Raw genomic sequence first — 24,913 nt, forward strand, 5'->3', positions numbered from 1 at the left:
TAATGATTAATTGATCTATCTTTAAAAAGTAAAAAACAAATTATTATTTCTAAATTTATTGTAAAAAATAAATATAAATATTTTGCTTTAATTAATATGCCATACAAAAATTTCTTGGCTTGCATTCCACTGATTATGAAATAGATTTTATATTTATTTATTAAAAAATATAATTTTTAAATTTTATAAAAGAATTTTTATTAATAATTTAATTTATAATTTCAAAAATAAATAATTTTTTTATATCAAAATTTTTTAATTTAGCTAAATTTTCTGAAGTAAGTGGGTTAGACAAAATACAGGATTGGGGAGTAATTTCTGCCTGTAGTGATTAAGAATTTCTAAATATTTCTTAAGAAAAAAAAGAATGAATTAATCATTCTAATTTCAAATTAAAATTTTTTGAAATGGCTTAATTTTAGTTTGGAAAATTAATTTTTAAATATTTGAACTTATTTTTAATGAGTTATTTATGAGTTTATCAATTTAAAGAAAAATAATAAAAAACATGAATTAGTAATAAAATATTATATATTTATATTCAATATAATTATTATTAACTAAAAATAATATTATCTTATTATAAAATCAAGAATACTTGGCCTTGTATGCTGCTATTAATTCTTTGCTACGACCATCTTTCTTTCCAATGTCTTTTAAAATTTATTCAACAAATAGGGTTGTTAATTATTTGGAGCTTTATGCAGAATTTATATCAAGATATTAACTTATTCCATTTGTTAATTTTGCAATATTTTCAAATGTACTTTTTGCTTGTGAATGGAGGTAAAATGCATTGACATGAATTTTTTTACTATTAAGTTTTTAACACTCTGGAACATAATAAGTTAATCCTTTTAGTGGAGTAGTATCCCAATAACTCTATCCAAACTAATTTCTATGAGCTTAAGCTTCATTCTATAGATGTGCTGGCTAATCCCCTAAAATGATTACTTGACTTATTGGGTTTTCATCATTTTATTTGTTAGCCCACCATAACCCTACTTCTACAGATTCTCCTGGACCTGTACCTCCAGAGGCTGTTATTGTTTATAAGAAAGACCTTAACTTATCTGGATTGTTTTCCCAAGTTGAAGTTTAGAATATCTCTTACCATCTGCTATTATAACTTCTAAAACAGCTTATCATGATTAAAAAACATTATGGATCATATCCTTTTTCTTTTAAGATATCTCTAGTTTATTCAAAAGTTGTCTATATTGTATTTTTTGTTTAAGTAATGAGACTACTCATTGATCCAGTAACATCCATAGCAATCAGAGTTTTATAATAAATTTATTCTTTTGGGCCTTAATTCAATTACAATAAGTAATTTTTAACTTCATTTAAATTACGATCTTTTAAAAAATTTAAGAAGTCCTCTGATTTTTTATGGCTAGTAATTGAGGTATTTTGATTATATTCTATATTACTTTTAAAGTCATTTTCGAAATTAACCTGACGATTTCTATCAAGGACTTCATATATTTCATCAAGATTCTCAATTTTCTTTTAATCTTCTTTTGTTTTAAGGAAAGCCTATAGAGTTTCTTATTGAAGAACCATGCTGAAAGAACCCTCTTCACCTTATCTTGCTGTCCTTCCTTTTGTCTAGGTCTCTTCAGACTTGTCCTCAGAAAAGAAAGTTTGAATTACATGAACTCCATAATTTTAAAATATAATAGTATCATTAACTTAGAAATCTATACCTCTACCAAAAATTTTGGTCAGTAAAGTAATTGCACCAGAGTATGTTGCATCTTTTATAATTTTCTTTCTTTCTTCAATTGAGTTTTCTTCTGTCATAATTTAAATCAAGGAATTTTATTTTAAGGATTTGAACTATTAACTATTGTAATAATCAAGTAAGATGTCTTTGGTATCAAAGAAAACAAGTACTGCTCTTTTTTAATCAGTTTTTCCAACTATATTTCTGTTTATTTCATTTGTAATAGTGTTATAATATTCTGATTAAGAAACTACTTTCACATCTTTTTAGGGGTTAAATTAAAACTTACTCTTCCCATATACTGATGGTATAAAAGTATATTATTTCATATTATAGGTGTTTTTTATTAATTCGAGTTGGCTTAAGCTTAAAGTTTCTAAAGTTCCAGTGACACCATTAATTATGAAAAATTTTTTAGGTAGCTCTGAATAACTAAAGCTTCCGCTGTTAATTTTGAAGAGCTTTTATTTTTAAAGACCTACATTTGAAATTTTTGAGTTCTAATTTTCCTGATAGTAGGTATACAAAGTTCTATATCCATATGAAATGTTATCAAGATATTAATCTTAATTTTTATAATAAATTTTATCATTTTAAATTTTATAATTTTCAATAATTACATTATTGAAATTTTTAAAATCAGAAACAACAATTTTTGTTTATTCTTTGATCAATTCAGCCCATTTAGGAAATTGAGATATGCAGTTTTTATACTCTTGAGACTCAGAAATAGATTTAAAACTAAAATTTGTATCAAATTTGGCACTCCATATTTTATCAAGCAATATTTCAACTGTTGAACCTTTGATTGGTGCCACTATGTCATAATTATTTCCAAAAAAGTCTTTACTAAAAAAGACATCTACTTCATCTATTAAGAGAACTTATTTCTTGATATTTGAATTATTTGAATATTTAATATTATCTGTTAAAATATAACTTGAAACTTGCTCTCTAATATCTCCTCTTTGGTTTAGTATTTCTTCGCAGACTTTGTTGAATGTTCCATACAAAATTAAATCTTTAATCTTTAATTTTTCAAACAAAAGTGAGAATTCTTCATAATCTCTGACACTAAGTTAATTACTGTAGCAAGCGCACTTCACAGAAAATCCGCAAAGAGAATAAAAGCATGCTAGAGCCGCCAAAACAACAGATTTTCCCTCACCAGTCAAGACTTACGCTAAACTGTTACACTATATTTCGTCATAATTTTTGGAGTAGCCTATACCTAAGAGCCTAAAAATTGCAACTATTTAAGAAGGATGAGGTTTTAATAAAAAGCTTTACTTGTTTTCATATTACTATTCTATTGATTCAAAATAATATTTTGAATTTATACAAGTCCAACAACAGAAAATACCTGCTAAAAGATCAGCAACTATAATCTAAGATGTTTATTCTATTTTTCCTTTTTTGTTAAACACATATGTGTTGATTTTATTTACAGAATTTTATATATCTTTCAAGAGATCAATAAAATTAATTTTCTCAAAAGAAGTTAAATATTTATCTAAATATTGGTTGTATTAATTAAAAAATCTTTCATATTAATTATTGAGTTAAGTTTTGTCTAAGTCATCTTTTTTATCGATATCAGAATAGCCCCTTACTTATTCTAAGACTTGATCAATACCAAACCTCTGTATTCTTAGATTTGTATCACTAATCTAAAATCCTTTGAAAAAAGGGTGATTTTTTGTTACTTAATCACCATATTTAGATTTTTTTAATTGAATTTATAACTTTTCTAGAGATCCTTTAGAATCTTTGTAATTTTTTAATACCTAGTTAATGTTTTCATTACATTCTGTTTTGATTTTTTCCATGTAGATGTAAGTTGAAGATATTTTATACATATTAGATATATACTCTGTAACTTATTCTATTTTATCAATTTATTTTGGCTCTTAAAACTACCTCTAAATTAAGATTAAAAATTCTGATTGCACAAATCTCTAATCAATACGCTTTTTTACAAAGTCCGTAGATGAAAAATATTAATCGATAAATTTTGAATTCAAATAAATATTGTTAATACTTTTAACAACACTCTCATCAAAAATGTCACCTTAAAAACATTAATTAAGATCTTAATTTATTGATTCAACAGTTTAATTTAATTTTGATAGCAAGTCCTGAAATACATTTTTATGTTGAGCTCCTAAATTAAATTGCTACACTATATTTTGCATTTCTTAAGCATTTTACAAGCCTTTTTAAAAAGACTGGTAGTAATCTTCATACTCTTTCTAAATTGTAAATGTATTAACATTCTTTGACATAATTTATTCCATCTATTTCTACAATTTTTATTGTTTAAAACCTAAATTTTCTATTAATTCATGGTACGATTCAAAATCAAAATGTTAAAGTTAGTAAATAATATTAAATTAATCCTTGAAATAAGTAAAATCTTCCTCGGTATTTTTAATTTACTTTACTTTTTCTTTTAGATTGATGGTAACTTTTGATTTTTATTCTTAAATTTAATCAAACACATAGAAATAATCAAGTCCTTTTAAAAACTCCAACTCTAAATCTTATATTTTGCCTTAAACTTTTAGCAAAGAATTACTTAGCTAGCAATAATGAATAAAAAATTCAATAGATTTTTCAGGGTTACTAATTTTTTTATTCAAAATATTTTGTATTTATTTTTCAGCTTCTTTAAATTAAACACAAAATAATTGCTCAAAAACATTATTTAATTTTTCTTTTACTTAATATTAATATTAGCCTGTGCTTTAAATACCAATCTTAATTAAATTCAAAATACATTTCTCAAAGTTATTGTATTCTTTACAATTAGATATAATTTGTTTATAGGTCTATTCAATTTCTTTTTCCATAAAATCTTCAAACTGGTTTTTAAATTGTTTATAATAACTTGAATCAACTAGTGTTTCTTATAGCTTCCTAAGTCCTGTAATATTTTTTTGTTTAAAGCAACTATCAATTTCTTCTTATATTTTATCAATATTTTTAATGTTTTCTATTAATTAGTTCAAAGATTTAATCATTTCCTTAGGAATGTAATCAAAAAAAAATTAAACTCTTCTGATAGCTCCCTCTTGCTAGTTTATTGGTCTATCTCTTACTTGTTCCAGTTTATCTTCCAGTTTTCTCTAGAAAATGTATTAAAGCTATTTAGAAAAGTTTTAATAAAAATCGTCATCTTCTACCTTCTCTAACCTGCCACATATGTGATTCAAATCAAATCTTTCTGTTTTTGGATTATCTAAATTTAAATTCTCTACTGTTTATTAAAGTTCTTCGAAGCAGTTTTCTTAAATTTATCTTAATTTATCGAATTCTTCATCTATTTAAAATTATTGTTAAAGGATTTTAAAAATTTCTAACATAAATTTATATTAATCATTAGATTCTTTGAAATTATTGTTTTTGAACGTTTATTTTATTTTTTTGGGTCCTTCATGAGCAATATATTAAATGCTGCTTTTAATTTATTCAATGTAAGACTTAAATTTATGTTCATCCAAATAATCCCTAAAATGATAAATATAATCATTGAAACGCTTATATAGGTTAATAATTTAATTTGCATTTTCCATTTATTCTTTGAGTTGACTGTTAATAGGTGAATAAGTGATTATTTATTTGAGCTTGTCAGCATATTACTAAATTTATGTTATGATTTTTTTCATTTCGTTTTCAAGCTAAAACTTTAAATCATTCAAAATCATTTGATGTTCTTTATTTTCATGATTTTACATAGTCTATTCATAAAGCTATTTATAAGTAGCTAGCATTTTTGGAAGATGATTGTCATTAAACTATTTCTCTAATCCATCTTTAAGACTTTGAACATTAAGTTTATTCTTAGTATAGGTTTCAGAGAGTAAACTAGCAAAAGAAAATTAATTTTAAGGAGTACATTCTAATTCATCTAATATTTTCAGTTGCTGCAAAATGAAAATCCACTTTTATTAAACGTGCTCATTCTCATCTACAATCTCCTTTATTTATCTCCATAGTCTCTTAAGAAAATTGAATTATTATGTAATTAAAAAGTTACTTCTATTTTACTCCAGTTTATATTTTAATTCACTGAAATTTTCAATCTTTGACATTTCTTCAAACTTATTATAGATGTTTTTTGAACAATCTTCAATTTACTTTCTCTCTTCGTTTGTTAAAGAAGTATTTTGAAATATTATCTTTATCTATCCAAAAGACTATTAAAGAGACTTCTCTTTTTCTAAGCAGTGGTTTATTAAATTTTGATTCAAATCATCTAGCATTTTTTGAGTTTCCTATCTATAAATTATATTTGAAATGCATTTCTATAAGAATTAGTAACACTTTTAGTACTCCCAATAAGGAATATCTTATGACTATGAAAGTGTCTTTATTTTAACAAAGTATGGCTCAAACTTCTTCCTAACCTCAACTTCATACTCATTTACTATTATTCTTAATTCTTCATCTAAATTTGAAAAACTTTTTAGCTTCTTCATTTTTTCATTGGAGCTTGTTATTTTGTTGAACTCTTCTGTTTAATCTAAAGTGATTTCTATAGAATCTAAATTTTCCATAATTTTATTGGCAAACTTCCTCAAAGAGTTAAATATCTTTTACTTTTAAGAATCATACTCTTATTCTTAATCTAGCTCTTAGATCCATTAACATCCTTAAATTAATGAAAGAGTTTCTTCTAGATTTTAGAATAGCATTTCTAATTAATTTGCATCACTATTTGTTTGCAAGTCCCTTATCGTTTAACTGACTTTTATTGATATTTTAGCAATTCTTGAATTTATGAAACTTATTAAACTTGTAAATTGTTACTCAAGTTTACATTAAAGCTTAGATAATATCTAAAGTTAAACAAATCTTTATTTTAATCCTTACAGATCACTTGATTCCTCGTTTATCACAGCTTTGACTTTTTCCTCAAGGGTTTAGTATTCTCTTTCTATTTGTTCTCTGTATTAATTTTAAAAATTATTTATCTTTTCTTTACAACATTCATCGTTTAATTTAGATTTTTTGAATTCGTAGAGAATAAATTGAATTTTTTCTTTAGCTCTTTGTATATCTGTTTAATTTTATTCAGTCATCTTTGCTGTTAATTCTTTTATTTTTTCAAAAATTGTCAGCTATTAGTTTTCCATAACTGAAATAACTGAATCAAAATTCTTAACAATTTAACTTTTAACATCATGAACAGGTAAAAATGTGCAGCTCTCTATATAGTTGATAATTTGCTGCATCTCATCGAAAAAATCAACAAATTTGTCTTGTTCTAAAAAGCTTTCTGACTTTTTCAATTGTTTTGAAATGTTTTCCTTCACTTAAGCAATAAATAAATGAATGGATTATTCATCTTTAACCACTTTTGCTAAAAATGACAACTTCTAGTAATATTCATTTACATTATTTTAATAGTATGAAACAAATTCCAACTTCAAATTTTCTAGTAGTGCTGCAATAGCTCTTGACAAGGCTCCATCTAATTTTTTCACCAAATTTTCAGCTTAAGGTAAAAGATCATATAAAATATCTATTTTAGAAAGTTCTAATTTAGTATTTAAAAAATTAGTAATTTATTGTTCATCGATTTTCTTGAGATTAATAATTTACTAAACAAATTAGTCAACACTTTAAATTTCACTATTTATGTATTCATCAAGTAAAGTAATGTTTTGCTCCCATTAATTAGCTATAGATGATAAATCTGGTATATTTTTTTTTAACAAATTTAATTAAGTAAGCTTTTTAAAAATCAGTACAAAATTTCTTTTTTATAAAGCTGTTTGTATTCTACTTTGATCTTATTTTAACTGCTGAGAAATGGAAGTTTCTGCTTCAGATGTAAAAAAACAAGTAAAAGCATCCTTTGGCATTTGAATAGCTTATTTATTTTTAATATGACTCTATATGAACTGATATCCCTTGATACTCAAATCAAAGAAAACTATGTTTTTTTCATCTTAAGTTTATTATAACATAGCTTTAAGGACAGAAATAAATTCTTAATCTTTTTTTTAATCTGCGTTTAAATTTTGTAAAATATTTTAGAGTTTTTTGTGAAGTTGCTCCTTTTCCTTCTCATTTTAGAATTTAGAGAAGACAAATATGAATTTTCGAATTAGTTATTGAAAATTTTATTTAGGATTCACCATTTTTTTAATTACGTTTGCAAGACTTTTTATTCCTAAGCCTCTATCACAGATTTATTTTTCACTGATTATTACAACAGGTTTTATGCTCTTACAAACTGAAATGCATTTATAAATTCCAGTTAGATTTGAAATTTCTGCTTCTAATCCTTCTGAATCAAAAAAACCAGGAGTATCGCAAATGTTAATTTCATCATCATCACCATACTCATTTCCTTCTTAGTCTGAAGGCTTGATTTTAACAAGAGTGACAAACTTTGTTTCTGATTTTGCATCAGGTTTAGAAATAACACGATCTAAAGCTTTGTATAAAGGATTAGCGGGTTCCCAGTGATATAATCCATTTTAACTGATTACTTATTAAATTTTTGATCCTGCTAAGTAGTGAATGAAAGTACTCTTTCCAGTACCTGTGAATCCAAGAACCATAACAACGTCCTAATTATTCATCTCTTTGCTAGAAATATAGGATTCACTTACCTCATCTGATATTTTTTGGAAATTCAAAGGATTGATTGCTTCAAACAATCTGCTAATTTATATTTCTGCCTTTTCAAAGTTTTTATTTTTATACTCTTGTAGGCTATCTTCAAATAATGGTTTTATTTATCTAATAGTAGCTTCACTTTCTAACATTATCTATTCATTTATGCAATTAAAAAGAGGCATACATTCTACATTTGAATGCTTTCGATTTAAATATTTTAGCAATTGTAAAATGAAATCATCTAAGCAAAAGTTATTAAATTTTTCTTCATGATCAAATATCATTTGTTAATCTACTTATTATTCTGGAATTTAGTTATAAGATTAGATATCTTCTTCATCATTGCTTGAAAAGTCTAACTCCATTTTCTTTTAGTTATTTGTTTAATTTTATTTAATTAATTTATTTATTTATTAAAATATTAAATAAAGGTAAAAGATAGTTTGTATTTAAATAATAATCTGATGAATTAGAATATTTTAGATTTAATGATTTAAATTTCAATTTTTTTTGGGGTTTAATAAGATGATTGATTTTTGAACATATTTAAGATCCGAATTAATTGATAAATATATAAAACCACAATTAACACTTTGCTAGAGATAAATCCCTCAATTTATCATACAAACAGAGAATAGAGACCATTTTAAAATTGAGCACTATGAATCGAATTATTTTAAATTTTTGAAATAGTATTTATTTTTTAGAATATTTAAATAAAAATTACTTTTACTACTCTCAAAAATAATGTTTATAAATTATTTAAGGGTATAAATAATATAAAAATTATAAAAAAAGATAAAAATTTTAAACACCATAGTTATTTCTTAGGAAGGTATCGATTAAAAAAATTATATTATTTTTTCCCTAGCAATTATAAAATCATTTAAAAGAGAATATATGTATTTAAAAATTATTAATAAATAGTAAATAATAAATATTTAGAATTATTTTTAGATAAATATTTTATGAATTACAGTCAATCCTAAACATAGTTAGAAAAAAAAACTTTGAAAAACACTAAAGCTATAATAAATTACAAAGGCTTTAAAAAGATAAAAAAAGAGAGTATGAGGCTTATTTATAGGGTATTTATTATTATACTTAGGTAAAATATTTAAAAAGGCAGAGAGTTTAGCAAAAGATTTATTTAATAAATTAACTTACATGCGTTTTTATTGACCTGTGAATAAAATAATATTAAAATCTTAAATTTAAGGTAGTTGTTATTCAAAAGAAGAGATCTATTAAATAAATAATGCCAATCATAATTTATAATATTTGACAAGTATTATAGTTCAATCTACTTTAAGATAACTAGATAGAATAAAGTTAAGTGATTATAATACATATTATGTAAAGTTAGTATGGATCAGATTAATCATATTATGTTTGCCATTTTTATAATAACTTTGCATCATGCTAAGGTTAAATAAAATACTTTAAAGCAGGATAAATATATTTTAGAATCTATAAATAAATTGCAAAGTATACATACATACATCTTATGAATATGTTTTATAAAAGAAATAATAATTAAATTAGAATATTTAACGAATTAGAATATTAATTGTAATTAGAATATCAAACGTAATTAGAATATTAAACAAAATTAGAATATTAAACACAATTAGAATATTTAACGCTATTAGAATATTTAACGCAATTAAAATATTTAAGGTAATTATAATATTTTAAGTTAATTATAATTTAATGCAATGATTATATTCAACGTAATAAGAATATTTTAGGCAATTAGGATAAGTAAATTGTATAGAAAAAATTATCTATTATTAATTTATAAGAAATCAGTATGTAAACAATAAAAAATAAGTGGTATTTAATTTGCTTTTGAGTAGTTTAATATTTAGATATAATATTTAATATCATACAAAGTTTTAAAAAAATAAACTAAATTAAAATAATATCAATCCACATTAATTAATGTACCCATTCGCTACTTTTCTCCAAAAATCTTTACTTTTTATGAAAAAAAAAATAATTTTAAATTTTGAAAAGTTTTTACAAATTTTAATTTATTACAGTTAAAAAACGACTTATGTAAAATTTTTTATTACTAAAAAATTATCTAAAGTATTTTTAAAAATTATTTAAATGAAAAACAAGAACAAAAATGGAATTAAAACAAATAACCAAATATTATTTCTATAATTAAACTTAAATATTAAATAAGAGTTTGTTAATTAATTAAATTTTTCATTTTTTTATCAATAAAAAAAAACTGAGCAAATTAATTTTTCTTTTTTTGAGTTTATCTTGTCATGGTACATACTTTATAATCAACCATCTGATTCTATAAAATTACTTTCATCATTTAACTCTACTTAGCTGTCTTCTTATTCTATAGAATTCATCTATTCAAATGAATCTGCTTAATTGTCTTCTGATTCATAACTTTTTTCAGAAAATGAAGATTCACTAAAATTATTTAAATTTTATGCTCAAATTTTATTTGATTTTATAGAATTTATAGAGTTATCAAAATCCCATTAAAGTTCTTATATTTCTTCATTAGCTCTTTCCGAATTGAAATTCCCTTTAGAGTCTCCATCATACCAACCCAGTTTCTTTGCAAAAGATACTGTTACTAGCCTTTTTATTTTGTATATTTGTGATAAATTGACTTAATCTTTAGAAAAATTATTATATAGATTTCCATTAAAAACATAAATAAATTTTAATTTATTACAATTTGTTGAATCTATTTATTTGATAATATTTTTTAAATTATACTTTTATGAATTTCCCCCCAAATAAAAACCTAATATTATGTTTAATTACTGAATTTATTAGCAACCTGATAAATCAAATTATTAAGCTTCATAATTATTTATTATTAGACTTAACTGCTATAGATGAGTAAATTCTGATATAAATTTTGCTCCTATTGTAATATTTCTATTTTATTTATATTCATTTATGTAGCTGGATCCAAATATATTTAAGCCTTACTCTAAATGCAATTGGGCTTCAAAAGGCTCTTTAAAACTTTAAAACTCTTGAAGGTTAAAAATAATATAAGGTCCTTTGCCTATTAAATAATACATGTTATCATCAAATATTAATATTTTTATTGCTAAGGGATCACTAAAACGAGATAACTTAATATTTAAAATAGCAAATTAATAATGTTAAAGAAAATTAATTTCTTTTTAATGTAATTCGTTTAAATTTATGATATGGCTAATATTAAAATCTTATTATTTTAAATCTATGTTACCAGCAGCTAGGTTAATTATATTTTATTATCTAAAATTGGTTAATAAATCTGCTTGAGTATAATTTTCAAGATTTTGTTCTTTGTCCTCATTCTGTTATTCATGTTTCATTTTTTAAATGGTTTAATCTTAACTAAAATTTTATACATTGAATTCAATTTTTAATTCGCCTGTTTATTTTAGTAAAAATTCACTTAATTATTTTGAATAATATTTTATAAAATCGCTCTCATAAGTTGAGAAAAAGGTATTTAGCTCTTTTACATTTTCTTTTAAATATTTATAAAAACTATTTTCTTCTGGGTTATCATTTATCATACCTAATATATATTTTTATTTAATTTTGAATGAATCATCTTCCAATTTCAAATTAGTAATTTTAAAAAATTAATTTTTGTTCTAAAGATTTAAAACAGAATCGAGACTTGTACATTAATCTAAATTTACAGATATTTAATTCATATGTTTTTTAGATATTTTTATTTTTAAATCACTTTTTAAAAGGAGATCATTATTTTCGATTAAACTTTACATGTAATTATATAAGCTAGAAACTTCCTAAAGAGATTTTTCATTTATTTTTTAAAAGAATGTCTTTGCTAAATTATTCAACATTCCTCTATGATTTGTTAAACCAACTTTATCACAATCATATTAATTAAAAATACAATCTAAAAAAATTTCACAATATTCAGAAGAATAATCACTTAAGCTTATATCATCGATATAAAAATCGAAGATATCCTAACTTTGTTAATTTTTTTGAGTTTTAACTAACAAACTTGAAGGAGGAATATTATTTATTGATAGTCCATTATTTATTAGCAGATTGTAACAAAATTAGATTAATTAAGATATCGGAGCACATTTTAAATCATATACACTTATTTAATCGTCCTAAATTGAAATTTTTTCAGCTAAAATGTAAAAACCTGTTTCAACAGTAATTATCTCAGATTGTATAAAATTAGAACATAATTATTTTTTATTTTCTATGAGATATTAGTGTTTCGTTATCACCTATTCCGCCTTACTGATTTAATTAAATTTTTCAGCTATTAATCTGATTTTTTAGCCCCTCTTTTATACTATGAGCTCAAAATAATTATTGTCCAACCTTTTTATCTCAAAAGCATCATAAAGGGGATGTTACTAAATAATCGAAAAAATTTCTAATTGATGAAATTGTAAAATTTTTGAAAATTTATCTTAAATTAAATCAGACAAGTCATTCTTTTTTATTTTAACATTAACTTGCTCACATAAATCTTTCAATATCCCTTTTATTTTTTCACTATCTGCCAAGTCTTGAAAAACTGTTTGTTCTAATTCTAGCTCATTTGAATCATTTTCAATTTAAAGTTCATCTTTATCTTTATGAGAAACTTTGTTATTTGTAAAATAACTATTCGAGCGTTTATTTTCATGAATTAAATTTATTTTTACTTCAATCTTATTAGAATTAATGACGTTTACATAAAACTATGATATATTGCAATGATAGGTATCATTTTCATAAAATTAACTTGTTATATATTAACCTATTTCTTTTAACAAAGGATCAAAAATATTGCTATCCAGTTTATACAGGTTTATAAATTGTAATAAAGTCATATTGCAATACTCCATTTCATAAATATAAAAGAGCTAATCTGTATCTAAAAAGTATTAGTCTAACAAATTTAAAAAGATGTCATTTCTAAAAGATTTGTTAAAAATTTCTTAATATTTTTCTAAATATTCAATTCCTTTAGACTTTAAAACTATCAGCATTTTTTTCTTTTATTCTTTGACATCAAAGACTATTACATGACAGAATATATTTTAATTTTCTTCGTAAGAAAGAGTCTCTTAAACGATTTTCTTAAATTCGAACTGAGGTTTAAAACACTTTAAGCATAGCATTAGATAGCTTTTTTGAACTAGCTCTTCATAGCTAATTTTACTTTATTTTTTTACAGTTTTAGAGTTATCCATTTTCATTTTTAATATTAGTATTTATCTTTTAGATTATTTAATTAAAATATATACTTATTTGATTGTTTGTTTGTTCCTTCTTTTTAAATAAATCAAAAAGATTTTCGCTCTTAAAATTAATCAGATTGTTAATTTAAAATTTGAATTCACTGTAGACAATAAATTTTCACTAAATTTACTTTTTTTTAATTTTTGCAGATTATTTTTAAATACCAAATTAACTTATTTAGAGAATGAATAACTGACAACTATTATAAAAATAAGTCACTATATTATATATTAATGATGCGCAGTAAATTAAAATTCATCCAACTTTCATTTAATTAGCACTTACTTTACTTTATTATGTTTTGTATTTTTATAAATAGACAAATTTGATATACACAATTAATTATCATTGAGATCAAATAACAACCAATATTAAGCGGTAACAAAAAAATTCTAATCGATGTATTCTTATTTAAAATCAATTAATTATCCTGTGAGATCTAATAATATTTTTGAATGAATGAAGTAGAAAAATGTCATAACAATTATTATTATTATTTGATAAAATTAAATACATATTTTAGCTAACCTCCTTCAATTTAATATTTTGTCAAATCAATTTTTATTATTGCTATTATTTTTATTTAGGTAAAAACAAAAATAATATGAGCATTTATTCATTTTAGATACTAATATTAAAGCGCCAAAATTTTTAAATTATAGTAGGAACTAAAAATGAAATATAATTAATTAAATTTGGCTTGAATTTAAATAAATATTAATTAGTTATTGACTAAAACCAATTAATCATTTTGGATGGTTTATTTTTATCAATTACTTAAAATTGAAAATGCTCTAATTTTTAATATTTAGACTCTTCAATATATCTCAAGAAAAGATCTTTGATATCATAAATCAAATGAATCCATTTTTTAATATTCTAATTTTTCAAAAATGTTCTAAATATGAATTATATAAATTAAAATAAAAAATAAATAAATAAAAATAATTAGAAAATAAATTCTAATCTACAGATTTAATATTTTATCATTAAAAAAATTTAGATTTATTAATTTTAATGAATTTATGTAATAATAATTATAACTTTTATTTATTTATTTATTTTTAACAGATACTTGGTTAGCTTTTTAAACTATTTGAAAAGATGTAAATTAATTATTTATTAATTAGTCAAAAAAGAATTAATTTTAAATAGATTAAAAATGCATACAAAATATTGAAATAATAAAATATTTTTTAATTTTTTGAAAATAATTATGAAAAAAAATCAAAAAAATTATCAATCTGATTTTTTTTTTTCAGAATATATCATATATATTATATTAATTTTGTGAATTTAAAGCATTCTAAAAACTAAAAAATAAAGCTGATTAAATCTAATTTAGCTTTATTTATTATTTTAATGAGATATATTAAATTTTACCTTTTTTAAATAAAATAGGTATTTCACTCTAGTTAATTAGTAGGAAAAAATGAAGAAAAAATATTAAAACATAAGATTAATAATTAATAAAATTAACAAAGAATCAAATAAAAAAAAAGAAATCATTATAAAAAGAAAAATGAAAATAAATTAAAAGAAAGAGCTTTAATGTTTTAAATTAACTTTTATAATTAAAAATATTACAATCCAAAACAAATAAACTGCTTTTATTAAGTGTAAGTTTTAAAGCAAAAAATAAAGAAAAAATATCAAATAATAAAATTAACTTAAATAGCTAAAAAAGTTTTGTTTTAATAAAATCTATGAATAATGATGATAATTACTCTAATAAAAATTATTATTTAAATAAATTGAAAGTTAAATTTATAAAAATATTAATAATAATAATAAAAATAATATTTATAAATAAAATATACTTGAGATCAATATGGAGAACCTAATGAGATAAAAGTGAAGAGCTTAAAAACTTTTTTTATTAATTTATATAAATATAAAGGATATTAATAAAAAAATTAATAATTACTTCTTCTAATCTATAGTATTATTTAATCTATTATATCATTTATTTTTTTTTTCAAAATTATAGAATAGCAATTTATGGAATTTAATTAATATAAATGGAAAGAAAGAACAAAAAAAATATAATAATTAATTATCAAATCTTAATTTATAAATTTGGCTTTATGAAGAGATACCACATAAAAATTAATTTAACATTCATTATTTAATCTTAATATTTGTATTTACTTAAAAATATAGTAGGAATTAAAGATGGCTAGTTAGTTAGTCATATTTGTAAAAATTCTAGTAATTAATTAAGGTTCTTAAATTTTATAAAAATAATATTTATATGTAGATTTTTCTGTTTTAGCTCTGTAATTAATGGTAGGAATATTTATAATATCTCTAATTATTCTTTTTAAATTATTAAAAAATTAACTAAAAAAATTTTTAAAAAGAGCAATTTATTTTATAAATAAAACTTTTATAAAAAATAAAACTCATAAGATTTTAAATAACAAATAAATTTAATTTTTAAAGTTAAAAAAGAAGGTAAGGTTGCTGCAACCTCAAAATTAAAAAATAAACTCCAATTTTTTAAATAAATTTTTAATTTGTTTGTTTGTTTTAGTATTTTGTTTCATCGATCATATTTATTTGCTCTCATTAATTAATTGTCTTCTGATTCATTATTTTCTACAGAAATTGAAGATTCATCAGAACTATATAAAATTATTTAAATTATATGCTTATTTTTTATTTAATTTTATAGAATCTATAGAATCATCAAAATTCTATTAAAGTTATTCTAATTCATAATCTTATTTATATATATCAATAGAGCCATTAGAGTCTCCATCATACTAACCCTATTTACTTGCAAAAGATACTGTTACAAGTCTTTTTATTTTGTAAATTTGTGATAAATTGACTTCATCTTGATAATAATTTTCGTATTAATTATGAACATAAATAAATTTTAATTTATTACAATTTGTTGAATCTATTTATTTGATAATATTTTTTAAATTATACTTATTCCTGTTATGATAATGTTAACTGAAAAATACTAATGTTAGATTTAATTACAGAATTTATTAGCAACCTGATAAATCAAATTAGTAATCTTTATAATTATTTATAATTAGACTTAGCTATTATAGATGAGTAAATTCTGACAAAAATCTTGCTGCTAATGTAGAATTTCTATTTTGTTTGTATTCATTTATGTAGCTGGATCCAAATACATTTAAGCTTTACTTTAAATCTTCTTCTACTTCATATATCTCTTTAAAACTTTAAAACTCTTGATGATTAAAAATAATATAAGGTTTTTAACCTATTAAGTAATAAACGTTATCATCAAATATTAATACTTATATTCCTTTGCTCATATTTAAAATAGCAAATTAATAATTTTAAAGAAGATTAATTTCTTTTTAAGGTAATTCATTTAAATTTATGATATTACTAATATTAAAATCATCATATCTTGAATTTATTCTGTCAAGCTAAATTATATTTTATTATCTAAAATTGGTTTGTTAAATTCTTTGAGTAGTTTATTGTTCAATATTTTGTTAATTTTATTCAATCTGTTATTCATTTAAAATATCAAATTAATAATTTTAAAGAAGGTTAATTTCTTTTTAAGGTAATTCATTTAAATTTCTGATATTACTAATATTAAAATCATCATATGTTGAATTTATTCTGTCAAGCTAAATTATATTTTATTATCTAAAATTAGGTTGTTAACCTGCTTGAGTAGTTTTTTGTTCAATATTTTGTTATTTTTATTCAATCTGTTAATAATGTTTATTTTTTTAAATGGTCTGCTCAATTTAATCTTATCTAAAATTTTTTCCATCGAAATATATCAATATTTTACCTATTTGCTTTAGAAGAAACTCACTTAATTATTTTGAATAAAATTTTATAAAATCATTCTCATAAATTGAGAAAAAGTTAATAATATTTTCTACTTCACTCTTTTTTTAATAATTATAAAAACTATTTTTTGGTTAATCCTTTATCTCATTTAACAAATCAGTAGTTTTAGTATTGAAAGAATCGTATGCCAATTTCAAATTGGTAATTTTAAAAAATGAATCTTTTTTTTATAAATTTAAAACCTCTCGATATCTATTTTCTAAAATTACAGATATTTAGTTCATATGTTTTTTAGATATTTTTATTTTTAAACTATTATAATAAATGTAATGATAATTTTCTATTAAATTTTATATGTCATTAAATAAGCTAGAAACTTCCTACAGAGATTTTTCATTTATTTTTTAAAAGAACATCTTTGCTAAATTATTCAACATTCCTCTATGATTTTTTAAACCAACTTTATCATAATAATCATTTTATTTAAAAATAAAGTCTAAAAAAATTTCACAATATTCAGAAGAATAATCACTTAAGCTAATATCATCTATAATAAAATTGAAGATAAGTTAACCTTGTTAATTTATTTTAGCTTCAACTAACAAACTTGAAGGAGCAATATTATTTATTGATAGTCCATTCTTTATAAGCAGATTGTAACAAAATTAGATTAATTCAGATAGCGGAGCACATTTTAAATCAAGTAAACTTATTTCATCTTTATCAATCGATACTTTTTCAGCTAAAACATAGAAACCTTTTTCAATAATAATTATCTCAGAGTTTATAAAATTAGTATATAATAATTCTTTATTTTCTAAGAGATGTTAGTGTTTCGCTATCACCTATTCCGCCATACTGATTTAGTTAAATTTTTCAGCTATTAATCTGATTTATTAGCCCCTCTTTTCTACAATGAGTTCAAAGTAATTATTGTCCAACCTTTTAATCTCAAATGCATCATAAAGGGGATGTTACTAAATTATCTAAAAAATTTCTAATTGATGAAATTGTAAAATTTTTGAAAATTTATTTTAAATTAAATCAGACAAGCCATTCTTTTTTATTTTAACATTAACTTGCTCACATAAATCTTTTAATATTCCTTTTATTTTTTCACTATCTGCCAAGTCTTGAAAAACAGTTTCTTCTAATTCTAGCTCATTTGAATTATTTTCAGTTTAAAGTTCGTCATTATGAGAAATTTAGTTATTTCCCAAATAATAAAGCGAGAGTTTATATTCATGAATTAAATTTATTTTTACTTCAATCCTATTTGAATTAATCACATTTACATAATACTAAGATATATCAAAATTAAGAGTAAAGATTTTATCATATTAACTTGTTATATATTAACCTATTTCATTTAGCAAAGGATCAAAAATTTTGCTATTCAGTTTATACAGGTTTATAAATTGTAATAAAGTCATATTGCAATGCTCCATTTCATAAATATAAAAGAGCTAATCTGTATCTAAAAAGTATTAGTCTAGCAAATTTAAAATGATGTCATTTCTAAAAGATTTGTTTAAAATTTCTTAATATTCTTCTAAATATTTACTATATGTATACTTTTAAACAATCAGCATTTTGTTCTTTTACTCTATGACATCAAAGACTATTACATGGCAGAATATGTTGTAAGAAGGAGTCTCTTTAACAATTTGCTTAACTTCAAACTGAGGTTTAAAGCACTTTAGACATAGCATAAGATAGCTTTTTTGAATTAGCTATTGATAGCTATTTTCACTATGATTTACAATATTAGGGTTAATCATTTTAAATATTCTTTAGATTATTTAATTAAATTAAATATTAATTTGTTTGTTTGTTTATTTTTTCCTTCTTTTTAAATAAGTCAAAAAAGATTTTCTTTCGCTCTCAAAATTAATCAGATTGATAATTTAAAATTTGAATATACTGTAATTAGTATGTGTGAAATTCCAATAAATTTTCACTAAATTTACATTTTTTTTAATTATGGATACCAAATTAACTTATTTAGAGAACAACTCCAACATACTATAAAATAAGTCACTACATTATATATTAATGGTGCACAATAAATAAAAATTCATCCAGCTTTCATTTAATTATCACTTTTTTTATTTTGTCTTGTATTTTAAAAATCAAAAAATATATTATAGACAAACATCATTGAGATCATATAATAACTAACATTAAGTGGTATCAAAAAAATTCTAATGTATGTAATTTAATCAAAATCAAATTAATTATCTTTTGAGATCTAATATAAAATTAGAATGAATGGAGTAGAAAAATATCCTTACAAAATAATTGTACTAATTAATTGTGGCTTATTTATGAATTATTTTACAAACAAATTTTCTTTTTACTGACATCAATTATTAATTGTCAAATCCATTATTATTATTATTTATTTAGTTGCAAAACAAAAATAAAAAAAGCATTAATGCTTTTTAGAAACATAAATTAAAGCAATAGTCAGTCTTTAATTGCTAACAGGAACCAAAAATAAAAAGTGGATTAATTAGAATCAGTTTTAATTGAAATCAAAAAATTGCTTTTCTTGTCTAAAACTAATTTATTAAAAATTATTTTAGATGATTTATTTTTATAAATTTATTCTAATTTAGTAATGTAATTTTTACTTTCTAGACTCTACACTATATCTTTAATAAGGAAATTTAATGTTATAAATGAAAAAGCTCAAAAAACTAAATGATTTTTTATTAATCTTCAATAAAATAATAATAAAATACATTAAATATTCAAAGTTAATTTACTGCTTAAAAGCATATAAAAATATAAAATAACAATTAAAATAATACATAAAAAATCGTTTCAGTTAAGATTTATATAAATTTTTGAATTGTATTAGTCTTAATTATTAGTAAGAAAATGCTGCAGTTAAATTTGCTTTTAAAAGATAAATTAAATAAAACCTTCAACATTTAACTTCAATAACTAAATAACTAACTAACTAAGATAGAAGATAGATCTTGAAATATTTTTTTAAAATTAAAATAATATGTTATTTTCTCAAAAAAATATTTAAAAATGTTAAAAGCTAAAATAAAAGACAAATTTAGCATATTTTTATTATTTTCTTTTCTGCATATAAAATTTATTAGCTTTAAATTTTAGTTTATTACTTAAAAATAATTTAGCAGCTTTTAGTAGAGAAATTTCTATCTAAAAAATAAAATAGTATCTAAGTAGAAGTAAATAAGTTAGCAACTTTATGGATTTAAAAAGAATGAATGATCGATCTTTCACTTAAATTATTTTTATAAGAGAAATAAAATAGATTAAATGAAAAAATAATTTAAAAATAGACAAAATCAGTATCTATCTATCTAATCCATCTTCTTATCCATCAGAAATGCTAATAATGAAGGTGCTTGTTATAAATAAGAATTTGTATGAATTGGCATAATTAGTGCATAATTGAGAATTGAATGTAGATAATTGACTATAAAACCAAAAACTTTTATATCAGTTTATATGTAAGAAAGATAGATATCTTTAAATAAATAAAATATAAAATTGTATAAATAATTAAAGATAAGGTTTAACTAAAACTAATAAACGAATACAAACAATTTAAAAAGGAAGATTCTTCAAAATGAGATAATTTATTAGAGGCTCACTCAATTTAGCTCAAATAAGCAAAACTTAGACTTTAAGTATGCAATAGAAACACCATTTATTTTTATTTATAGCATTAGAATAAAGAGACGAACCGCATTTTACAAATATTTTATTTTTCAAATAATAGGAAATAAAGCAAATAACGAATTCATTCTTAATGCATTAAGTCCCTTAGATGGTAGATACGAAAAGAATATAGTTAGTTTGAAGGAATATTTCTCTGAAAAGGCACTTATTAAGTACTAAAAAAAAGATGTTTGAAATTTTTGCTTAAAAGACTTATAAAATAAAAATATTAGGTATCGTATCAATGTTGAAGTTGAATGGTTATCATTTTTGATTGAAAAGAATATGGTCAAGAACGAAAGGGGAGAATCAATCAAAATTTCACCTCTAGATTTAGGTATAGAGATTAAAAAATAGTTAGTTGCAGATATTTTAAGCGATAATTTTATTATTTAGTTCATCTCGATGCAATTTAGCAAAAGTTTGACATTGAAGGAGCCAAAAGAGTAAAAGAAATTGAAAGCATTACTAATCATGATGTTAAGGCAGTCGAATACTACATTAAGGAACAATTAGAAAAAAGTAAGTGTTGCTTTATTTGACAATTTGTAGCTAATATCCATTCCTTTCCTTTTAACAAATTATAAAAGTTCCAGTCTTTAATCAAGTTAAGGAATACGTCCACTTCTGCTGCACATCAGAAGATATTAACAATTTAGCATATTCTTTGATGCTCAATGATGCTAAAAATAAAATATTATTAAAAACCTTAGAAGAAGTTTAAACTAATCTCATTTCAATGGCTGAAAATGTAAAATCCTTCTTTCCTCTAATTATTTTAATAAGTTATTAATTCATTTAAATAAATTTTTAATAAAATTTATTAGAACTCAGCTGTTCCCATGCTTAGTAGAACTCATGGACAAGTTGCTTCTCCTACTACTGTAGGTAAAGAATTAGCAAATTTCGCCTACAGAGCTAACAGACAAATTAATCAAATCAAAAATGTAAAAATTTTTAAAATTATTATTATTTAATCTTAAAAAATATTTTTAAAATGTAAATAAACAGGCTAAGTTCAGTGCTAAATTAAACGGTGCTGTTGGTAATTTCAATGCCCATATTTTCGCATACCCTGAATTCGACTGGTCTAGTTTGAGTTAAGAATTTATTGAGGTAATAATAAATAAAAGCAAAAAATGAATGAATAATGAATGCATTTTAATTAAAAAAATAAAATTATTCTATTTTTAAATAGAAAATCGATATCAAAAATAAATTTTCATATTTATTTATTAATTTATTTCATAATAAATAATCAAATTCATAGATTAAATTAAATGATTAATTTATTAATTATTAATATTTAAATTAATTAGTCTTTAGGATTAGAATTCAACCCATACTCAACATAGATTGAGCCCCATGATTCTATTGCAGAATTTTACAATACTCTCTCTTTGCTCAACACCATTTACATTGGCTTTAGTCGTGATATGTGGAACTACATTTCAATTGGTTACTTCAAGTAGAGATCTAAAAAATCAGAAGTAGGTTCATCTACCATGCCTCACAAAGTATTTATTATTATTATTTATTAATTAATTACATATAATTTATTGAATTAATCAATTAAAAACTAAATAAATTCCTATCAAAATAATAAAAGGTTAACCCTATTGATTATGAAAATTGTGAAGGTAATTTGGGTATGGCTAACAGTGTTATGAAGCACTTTAGTGAAAAGCTACCTATTTCTCGTTTCCAAAGAGACTTGAGTGACTCAACTGTTATGCGTAATCATGGTATTGCTTTTGGTTATTCTGTTGTTGGTTATAAGAGTTTATTAAAGGGCCTTGATAAAGTCGAAGTTAATAACTAGAAATTGCAAGAAGATTTAAATCAAGTAAAAATATTTTTATTTATATATATTTATTCAATCAAATAATTTAATAATAAAAATAGCATTGGGAAGTTTTAGCTGAACCCATATAAACTGTAATGAGAAAATATAATATGGAAAATCCTTACGAATTGCTTAAGGATATGACTAGAGGCAAAAGCGTAGTCACCAAGGAAGACTTGCATTCCCTTATTCATAAATTAAAGGTTCCAGCTGATGTAAAGCAAAAAATGTTAGACTTAACACCTGGAACTTATATTGGTAATGCTGAATAAATGGCTCATGTCAAAAAATACATCAATTGAATTAATTTACTGAACTAACTAATTAATAAACAGTCATGAATGAATGGCTGACTGACTGACTGACTCTTTTTAAAATAAATTTGATTTTGTCTATTATCAATTAATAAGTTCTATTTTTTAAAATATTTTTTTATAGCTTCTAGTTAAGTTAGTTGTGTTTTTTTATTAAAGTAAATATTGTTGTTATTATTAATAAAAGCTTTATTTCTACTAAAAAATAGCTCTAGATTTTTTAATTAATAATTACTTTGTAAATATTTTTTTGATATATCAAAAGCATTCATTCATTTTAAATAATCAAAATTATTTATTATATTGAAAAATGAATGAATATTTTGTTTATTTAAATGAATCAGCTGTTAATATTAAACTACTTATATTTAAATAATTTATTTATTTAATGTTTTTAGTAATTAATAAATAAATAGCATTTAAATAAATAAATGAGTGAAATTTTTTAATTATTTTTTGACAATATCAATTGATATTATGGTTTTAAGTTTATTTATTTATTTTCACCTCATTAATACAATAAATTATGTATTCATCATATTAGATATAATTCCAACTTTTTAAAATAATGCTCAAAGCAATATGCTCTATAAATATAATTTATTTATTTATCATAATAATTTTGCTTATTTATCTTTGTAAATTTAATTAGAAAAGAATTATTAAACAAAAATATTTAATTTATTTTTTCAGATTTCTACTTGATTATTCTAATTAATAAGAATCAAGAATACAAATAACAATAAGTTAGTATTTTATTGATTGATATAGTCTAATATGATTTTAATAAAATTAAAATTTCTTTATTTAGTTATTTTAAAACACCTAGAATATAATAGATCGGCTAATTAACAAGATTATTTTAATAACAATATTATAATTCAAATTTACTAAAAATAGAGACCAAGAAGTAATATAAAATACAAACTACTTTTTAAAATTAAATAAAGTAGGAATAAAATTTTTAGTTTAACTTTTTAATTATATTAAAGATATGTTAACTTGTAAACTAAGACAATTAATTCATTTACGATGATTAAATTTAATATTTTTAATTTTATACATTTCAATTAATTAATTGTCCCAAAATAATTTAGTCATCAATTATTTGAGTGAAAAACTATTATTGTCTTTATTTGATAAAATGTCAGAAAAACGATCCTTTTGTAAGCAAGCAAGCACTTAGTTAGTTAGTTACTAAATTTAATTTTCCTTTCAGTAGAAACCCTAGAAATTTAGCTAAAATTGGCTTTGTTTTATAATTTCAATGAGGTATATTAAAATAGAAATGAAATTTTAGAAAATATTCTAATTAATTTCAGTTTAATTAATATTTTGGTTAATTTACAAAATTTGGTTTAAAACTTTCTTATATTTTAATATTTTATGTTGTAGACTAATAACGTTAATTTTGAAGAAGACGCTTTTTCCCTTTGTTTTTATTACAGTTTAGAGTTTAAATAAGAAAAAAAATAATACTTTAGTAAATAAACAAAATACATGATAATGTTTAAAATTCATAATTATTAATAAAAAAAATGGTAGAAATAAAAATAATAAGGATAATAACTAGATTAAATTTATTGCAAATAAAATAAATAATTAACAATAAAACATTAAATT

The 24,913-nt window shown here is 21.5% G+C and overlaps 4 protein-coding genes across 4 annotated transcripts; 1 reads left to right on the top strand and 3 right to left on the bottom strand. All coding sequences in view use genetic code 6, as the record gives it.

Moving 5' to 3' along the window:
• Positions 1 to 588: 588 nt before the first annotated feature.
• Positions 589 to 8,727, bottom strand: TTHERM_000377211 (helicase carboxy-terminal domain protein; the record flags this gene model as incomplete). The annotated part of the gene is made up of 1 exon (XM_012797507.1): positions 589 to 8,727. One exon carries the CDS (start codon positions 8,725 to 8,727, stop codon positions 589 to 591), a length of 8,139 nt encoding a protein of 2,712 aa, XP_012652961.1.
• A 2,097-nt stretch (positions 8,728 to 10,824) lies between these two features.
• On the bottom strand, positions 10,825 to 13,584 carry TTHERM_00377220 (hypothetical protein; the record flags this gene model as incomplete). The annotated part of the gene is made up of 1 exon (XM_001015402.2): positions 10,825 to 13,584. One exon carries the CDS (start codon positions 13,582 to 13,584, stop codon positions 10,825 to 10,827), a length of 2,760 nt encoding a protein of 919 aa, XP_001015402.2.
• Positions 13,585 to 16,172: 2,588 nt separating this feature from the next.
• TTHERM_00377240 (hypothetical protein) lies at positions 16,173 to 19,206 on the bottom strand (the record flags this gene model as incomplete). The annotated part of the gene is made up of 3 exons (XM_001015404.2): positions 16,173 to 16,254; positions 16,793 to 17,337; positions 18,271 to 19,206. 3 exons carry the CDS (start codon positions 19,204 to 19,206, stop codon positions 16,173 to 16,175), a joined length of 1,563 nt encoding a protein of 520 aa, XP_001015404.2.
• A 1,832-nt stretch (positions 19,207 to 21,038) lies between these two features.
• Positions 21,039 to 23,278, top strand: TTHERM_00377250 (adenylosuccinate lyase; the record flags this gene model as incomplete). The annotated part of the gene is made up of 10 exons (XM_001015405.3): positions 21,039 to 21,099; positions 21,192 to 21,303; positions 21,364 to 21,467; positions 21,527 to 21,652; positions 21,721 to 21,881; positions 21,958 to 22,077; positions 22,142 to 22,246; positions 22,450 to 22,647; positions 22,740 to 22,976; positions 23,036 to 23,278. 10 exons carry the CDS (start codon positions 21,039 to 21,041, stop codon positions 23,276 to 23,278), a joined length of 1,467 nt encoding a protein of 488 aa, XP_001015405.2.
• Between the last annotated feature and the right edge of the window lie 1,635 nt (positions 23,279 to 24,913).

This window comes from Tetrahymena thermophila (genome assembly GCF_000189635.1).
Source record: "Tetrahymena thermophila SB210 genomic scaffold scf_8254652, whole genome shotgun sequence".
Classification (NCBI taxonomy): Eukaryota; Ciliophora; class Oligohymenophorea; order Hymenostomatida; family Tetrahymenidae; genus Tetrahymena; species Tetrahymena thermophila.